Raw genomic sequence first — 7292 nt, forward strand, 5'->3', positions numbered from 1 at the left:
AGTTTTGGATGAATATGTGATATCTCTCGCACAAAGGTCTTACTCTAAAAGAATAAGTCTCACAATGTTCAATGTTCTCTAGTGAAAAAACTCTCCCAACACTATATATATATATATATATATAGGGTAATGCTAACTTGTGCCCTTGGGGCACAAATTAAGAGATAAATATAGAAACAATATCTTGGAAATTGTCTATTGAATTTATTAGAAAGTTATAATTAATAATTTTATTTATTTTTTTAATACAAATTTTCTATTTATGGGTTTCTTAACATGTGCCCTTGGAGCACAAGTTAGCATTACCCATATATATATATATATATATATATATATATATATATATATATATATATATAAAGTATTGCTCATTAATATTCAATTTTTTTTAATGCATACACACAACAATTATATATAATTTTTTTTTAGGTGTCATCTATATATAAGATTGATAAAGATCAATTTAAAATTGGTATAATCAAACAGGGTTGAGAATTCTTTGGGTTTTAGGTTGAAGAAGGTGTGTGGTCGATTTGGATTGTAGCAAGAATGGGGAAAGAAGGAGATGTATGGGACGATTCCGCTCTCATCAACGCTTTTGACGACGCTATCTCTTCTTACAAGGTTCCTTTTCTTCGCAATTACTTTTTTTCATGATTCAAATCCGCTTTCAATTTGACCTAATTTCGCCCCTTTTTCTATCAGAAAATGCACATCAGCTCTACTGAAGAAGCAGAGGGGATCGTCCAAGAAAACGTTGAAATCTCAACTACTACAAGGTACAATCTATTTTAACTTAGGAAATAATCATTTTTTGTTTTTCTGCATCATTTTTCATTATCTATTTTTGCTTAATTAGGATTAATATTCCCACTACTGATTCAAGTGAAACTAGTAAAGTTTCAAACTTGGAACAAAATCACCAACCTTGTTTAGATTCGACAAATGCTCAAGAAGTTCAAATTGCACATAATGGTTATTCATATGAGCAAGCTTTTGATGATTATAATCAGTTAGTTGCTCAGTACTATGAACTTGAGGAGAAAAGATTCAAGATTTGGGACCAAATTAATCAATATGGTACTTTGAATTACCAATATGTACCCACTGTGTCTCATTCTCAAGATTATTGGATGCCTATGCACCAAGTTTCCGATCCGAATGTTGTGTGTTCGTGTTGTCCGGATTATAGTCAATGTGCTTTGGCTTCGTCCACGTTGCTTCCTGGCTGTTCTGTTGGTGGAACATGTGCTGGTAAACCTTGTAAAGATGGTAAAATTCAGGAAATGGCGATGGGGGCAGCAGAGAGGGCACTTTCTGCTATAAGAACAACTATTTCTGGAGATCTGAATGTAAATGAAGGTAAATATTTCTTCCTTAAGGAGACAGGTGCATGAATAGCTTAGTTGCTGTAAGTTAATTGATATCAGTTGATAACATTGCTTTTCAATGCTTTTGTTACGGAATTTTTGGCTAATTTCATGATATCACTTATCCATGCTTTTGTTATTGAAATGACCAAATTTATGGTTACATGAACACTTCTGAGTCGAAAACTGGAATTGTTTTGTTTGCATCTAAAGCAACGTTTTCTTGCTCTGGAACTAAAATCCATGTTAAATGCTCCTGGCTTCCTTTGTGTCTTCAGAGTTCAGATATTCCCTGGCTTTGAATGATGTGCATTCTTTATGTGATCCTGGATATATTCTGTGCACTGATGGCTTATAATGTACAGTACATGCATATTTTGTGATATTTGTGCTTGCATCATATGAAATTGTGTGCTGGTGTTTGGGTCATATACTGCTTCTTATTTACTGTTATGTAATTGGATGAATTAAGACATGAGTTTATTTCTGATTTAGCCATGGAAGTTGTCATCGGTCAATGTTCGTAGAAGCATGGTGTTGGCTGTACTAATGCTTGTTCGTTCTTAAATGTTTAACATGCTGTATTATTAGTTCTTTCTTTCTTAGGTTTGAGTCATTTGATTAATGAAACTGCAGAATGCCACACACCAGTTTTGTGCTCCATTGGCTTTAGATTTTTTGTCTAGTTAAATAGCTTTACTGAGTTCAAAGATATTCTTGGGCGCATATAAATATTGTTGTGATGTGTGTTTATTCCATTAATTCAGAGAAAGAGAGTAAGAATCCTGAACCTGAACAAATTGGTGACTCAGAAACGGATCTTACAACTCTTATGAATGCTTGGTATTCTGCTGGCTTCTTTACTGGGAAGTAAGTTTCTGTCAAAGTGTTATCTGTTATAAACTTCAGCTCATATTTTTTTAGTTATACAAGAGAATTTTTCTAGCATGTTGTTATGTAGCAGATGATTGTTGTTGCATGCCTGTCTCGTTTATTTGCACTATGTACACTTTGGCCGTGTTTAGATAAACCTATTAATTAGGCTCTTCCTTACTGTATAAGGGCTTATGCCTAATTGATTTTTATAACAAAGTTAAAATAAGGTCAAACTGTTTCCAAATAAGCTACACGTCATTTTCATAAGTTATTTGCCATTCAAAAACAAATAAAAAATTCATAAGCTATCCTGGAGAGCTTGTGGAAACAAGTTGTAAACAACTTTATAGACATGTCATAAATTATAACATAAGCTCCTCCAAACAATCTCACAAGTGTTTATGCCAATAGATAAATTCAAATAAGAAAATCTGAACAGGTTCAAAATGCATTTAATTGAAGTGTGACATTGATGCTTAAAGAAGTGTAGCAGTTACTTCTTCAAAAGCTGTTTGGTTTTATGATTTCTGAGCTTTTTGCGTTCTGATAATGACTAAAGTTATAATGTTAACAGGTATCTTGCTGAAAAATCTAGTGGAAATAAAAGACAGGTATAAATTCCTAGATGCTAAATCTGCAAGTGTAATCAGAAGGGTTCCCCTCCTATTCTGAAGAGTTAGGTAACTGATCTACATTTTTACATCTTCGCAAAACCAAGAGAGTGTCGGTATTCTTATCTAAATGGAATCACATATGGCTATGGCCCATGAGACAACTGAAGAGGATGAAAGCAATGACAACTATTGTGAATTGACGTAGTTGAAGACGACTTTGACTGTAACTTCATGATTTTCTTTTGTTGAAGAGTAGCTTTATGCTTTTGTGGATGGTTAATTGCCCAATGTTGATGATATAAGTGGAATCCATGTGAAATTTTATTATAGCTAAGCACATTGCTGTCAACAATTTTTTTGATGCAGACAGGGGTTTGTTTTAACTTGCTTTCATACCTTCACTCTCTTGCTTTTGATGTTGCCAATCAAATATACACATTTAGTCTTCATAGTTATTCGAATCTTCATCTTACCTTTTTCACGTAGGAAACAATTGAAAAATAAATTAATATTGCCTTGGAAATATATATATTTGCTTACTAAATATTTTAAATTATTTTATGTAAGACCTCATTTATTATCTTTTAAGACTATATTTTGTGAATGGTTGGTTGTTTTGATGTGTGTTATAAATATCATTTTATTAAATTTATGAAAATGTGTGATTTACTTCATGAATGTTAATTTATGTAGTATGTATTTGCATATGAGGATAATCTTTTTGCTTTTCTTATCAAATAAAATTTCACATGAACGGCATTTTTTAAAATATATATAATTATTTTTTGGTACAAAAAGTAAATATAACTATGTAATAACACAATGTGTCATGTTTATTTTTGTGTGAAAAAAAGAGTAATTTTGTTAAATTGCATCTCTTCTTTAAAGATTAAAAATCATAACATTGAAACATGGCTGCATAATCATTAATGTTCGGAATGAATTCAATTTTAGCAGTTCTTGTAACATACAGATATTTTCTTTTATGGCAAATTTTTAAAAATGTAACTCATCGGAAAAATGCCAAAATATTTCTAAAATTTAGATATGAATATGAACGCATTCATAATACACACTCAATTTTTTCGTGAATAAGGCACCCCATTTCGTAAAAGAAATTAGTTTGAAGATTTATTTTCGAAATTGCATCTTCTAATGCATTCATAATGCAGACACTCAACGCATATGCAAGTCAAAATATGGTTAGAGTATAGCTTGTATCCAAAGATTCAACAAAGAAAAAACAACTTAATTTTTCACTCCATTTGTAATATTTGCAATTTTATCTAGTATGACACCAAACATGTATTTGGATCATACCCTTACTTTCTGAGCAGCTTCCTTGATCTGCTCAATTGTAAAAACACCAAAGAAGTCGTCATCTGTGACACCGTTGATAACTGCCAACGCGACATCGTCAACACTAACCGGTGGAGCCAAAAGTAGATCAGAAGCAGGGAGTGAGCTTAATGGTTTTGTGAAGTTCTCTATTGCTTTTAGAATTCTTTCAGCTGGCTCCCCTACTAAATCCAAAGGAATCTCGAAACCGTCCACTTTTCTTTTCCCGTATATGAAACCTGGTCTTAACACAATACCTGAAAATGTTTTCGAATTTTTAAGTGAGTTTTAAAAAATGCAACTCAATGAAAAAAAACAGCTTAAATAAGTGTTTACGATATAAGTGCTTGTCTATAAGCTAATGCTACTACTTCTACAGCAATACATAAGATAAGTTAAACCGTTTTCATATAAACCTATAAGCTATTCTAAAGCTGTTTTCATGAGCCCTCAAGAACAGACTCACAAATGTTTATGCCAACGGATAAATTCAAATAAGTCAATCCGAACACGACAAAAGAATAATATTCATCTTCCACAAACCCTATTGTCGGATCCTCAATGTGCTTTAGCTCCAGTTGTCTAAAAATAACCATTTCATCAGCAACTTGACTTGTTTGCAGGCCAGGGTATTTCGAGTTTAGACTAGTCGAGTTCAGAACCTCAGTCATTTGTTAACAAGACTCGAATACCGAATTAGTTTCAACTTTCAAGATCATGAAGACTAAGAGAATAATGACCTGAATTAGGGAATTTCGATAGAACCTCAGATTCTGCTTTCCTCTTTCCTGTGAAGTACCCCGATGATAGTAAAAACGATGGCAAGTTATATTCATGAACTGAGATCAATATGAATTTGGGAACTCCTACAAGGAAAAAAAAAGTTGTGTGAGCAGTAAATAGCATATCGGGTTAATGGTTATTAAACTCCGGTTCGATAAATAAACTTAAAGCATCATCGCAAAAGAAATATCCCAAACATAATGTTCAATGAGATGGCTCAGGCTCACCATATTCCTTTGCAGTATTCACAGCCACAACATTAGCCTCGCCATTAATCTTACTCATTTGTTCGTCACTACCAAAACCTCCAAGTGTCGAGACAACCGCAGTAGCTCCAGGAAGTACTTCGTCCCAGTTTACATAAAAAACGTCTCCTGCACCACATTAGAATCGCATAAAAGATAGCTTAGATTCCAGAAGCCCAAAACACATTACATTTTATCAAATAATTAGGTCCCCGCAAAACTGCAAGAAAAAAAAATCCATGCCTGAAATCCAAGTAACCTGATCTATCCACGAATCCGAGTAAGAAGGACGTCCCGACCTGTTAAACAAAACATCAATCAAATACGTAAAACCAAAAGAAGCATAGAAGAGACCAACAGACAGACATATGCGGTGAATTAGTTCAATGTTTCGCAAACCTGTTTACGCTTATGACTTCTATGCCCTTGGAAACCGCTGCCTTGCATATGGCAGAACCAACAAACCCATTGCCTCCCAATACTACAATCTACAACGAGACATATAAAAGCAATAACATTTTTGAACAACACACCCCAAAAATGAATATCGAAGTCATCAAAAAATGGAAAGTGCGCGCATACCTTTTCACTTTTAACATCAGCCACAACATCTATAGTTGATGTTGAAGATTCAAAACCACCAACACCTGAATAACTGCAGCTAACTGCAAACCTGCACAAATACATAAACCATTATAATAATGAAAAACAAACTTCAATATAAGCTGTTATATATATTATGTAACAGTTCAAATAGTTTAATGTGGTTAATTCGCGCAAAGATGACCATGATCTTTCAAGGATTTGTAACTACCGAAATCGCGAAATCCTCTACAGGCGTCTGCAATTTGGATAACATAGATAATAATAAGAGTATTGGAAATGTTGAATTTTAATAAAATTAGAATAATCCATAGTTCGGACATTAATCAGACAATAATGAAAAACAAAAGCATAAACCACTTGACTGATCAAGTCCAAAAAATGAAGAAAAACAAAATTTTGGATACAACCCATTACTCACTAAGACTCGTATTGAAGATTGTGAATCATAATCTGTCATCAGAAAACAAGCAAAGAGCCTCAGTAAAACTAATTTCATAGTGGCATGTTCCAAACAATAGCTAATAGCAGAAAACGTGAAAGCTAATAGCAGAAAACACAGAAAACCCAGAATAGAGAAATGAAAAAAGTTGTGAATTTTATGGAGAAGAGATTGGATTACAAACCGGTGATTTTTGAAATGCAAATTGGGTGAAGTGTTGATTAAAGGTCGTTTGAGAGAGAAAGCGGTGGGAATGAGACGAGAGGAAACTGCGGGGAGAGACAAAAACGACGCCATTTTGGTGGGTTGAATCTAGGCACTTAGTTCGTGAAGATGCAATAAACAGAGAATTTTGAGAAGGAAGAAGAAGAAACAGTGACGGTTTGAAACATCCACCACGCGAATTCTCCTCATTCTTTTTAATGAAAAATATTTTAACTTTTTAAGAAATCCACTAAAATTTAGCAAATGTGTTTATTAATTATTATTTTTTCTTCTAATTGCTCTATTTATGGGTACTAAGGGAAAAATAACACATGAAATTTCACTTGTTTTGACTTTGACAACTCAAATGAAAAATGATCGGTCGAAATCAACTTCTCTTTTATGATATAACCATTTCTTATAAACTGTGTAATAACAAATTATTTGTGTCAAATCATTGCCTCTTGGTTTTCGATTTGATAAATATGTTTGATATCAACTTCATTAAATCTTCTCAATAACAAATTGACATTAACAAAGTACATCAATAATTTATCTTTGATGAATTTGTACTCTTTTGTCAATTGTTTCACAATCAACTCTGAATCTCCTTTTATTTCGACTTCTTTGACACCTGTAAGACCCCAATTTTGACCCTAAGATCCCTCATGCAAATTCATCATAAGCATTAGCATTGGGATCATACTTTGACATCCTCCTTACCCCTCCTTCATTGGGTTTGTTATGGGAGAGATCACCAAGCACTTTGTGATTGTATCATACTTGTATATTATCATTTTACTAACCAAAATACAAA

General features: G+C 33.2%; 2 protein-coding genes across 2 annotated transcripts; one reads left to right on the forward strand and one right to left on the reverse strand.

Moving 5' to 3' along the window:
• Positions 1-430: 430 nt before the first annotated feature.
• LOC127119782 (uncharacterized) lies at positions 431-3253 on the forward strand. The gene is made up of 5 exons (XM_051050101.1): positions 431-624; positions 706-779; positions 860-1362; positions 2138-2240; positions 2821-3253. The coding sequence occupies exons 1-5, from the start codon at positions 550-552 to the stop codon at positions 2861-2863; spliced, it is 798 nt and encodes a 265-aa protein (XP_050906058.1). The 5' UTR covers positions 431-549; the 3' UTR covers positions 2864-3253.
• A 791-nt stretch (positions 3254-4044) lies between these two features.
• On the reverse strand, positions 4045-6718 carry LOC127119784 (uncharacterized protein At1g32220, chloroplastic). The gene is made up of 7 exons (XM_051050102.1): positions 6456-6718; positions 5809-5899; positions 5626-5714; positions 5470-5525; positions 5209-5355; positions 4939-5064; positions 4045-4455 (listed from the first exon to the last, which is right to left on the reverse strand). The coding sequence occupies exons 1-7, from the start codon at positions 6566-6568 to the stop codon at positions 4175-4177; spliced, it is 903 nt and encodes a 300-aa protein (XP_050906059.1). The 5' UTR covers positions 6569-6718; the 3' UTR covers positions 4045-4174.
• Positions 6719-7292: the final 574 nt, after the last annotated feature.

The sequence above is a fragment of the Lathyrus oleraceus genome, chromosome 2 (assembly GCF_024323335.1).
Source record: "Lathyrus oleraceus cultivar Zhongwan6 chromosome 2, CAAS_Psat_ZW6_1.0, whole genome shotgun sequence".
NCBI classification, from domain to species: Eukaryota; Viridiplantae; Streptophyta; class Magnoliopsida; order Fabales; family Fabaceae; genus Lathyrus; species Lathyrus oleraceus.

Coding starts and splice junctions, on each gene's coding strand:
- LOC127119782 (XM_051050101.1), top strand. CDS start 550: ATGGGGAAAGAAGGAGATGTATGGGACGATTCCGCTCTCATCAACGCT. Junction 625..705: donor ACGCTATCTCTTCTTACAAG/GTTCCTTTTCTT, acceptor TTTTTCTATCAG/AAAATGCACATCAGCTCTAC. Junction 1,363..2,137: donor AGATCTGAATGTAAATGAAG/GTAAATATTTCT, acceptor CCATTAATTCAG/AGAAAGAGAGTAAGAATCCT.
- LOC127119784 (XM_051050102.1), bottom strand. CDS start 6,568: ATGGCGTCGTTTTTGTCTCTCCCCGCAGTTTCCTCTCGTCTCATTCCC. Junction 5,900..6,455: donor TTGCATTTCAAAAATCACCG/GTTTGTAATCCA, acceptor GTATTTGTGCAG/GTTTGCAGTTAGCTGCAGTT. Junction 5,526..5,625: donor GAAGTCATAAGCGTAAACAG/GTTTGCGAAACA, acceptor TTTGTTTAACAG/GTCGGGACGTCCTTCTTACT.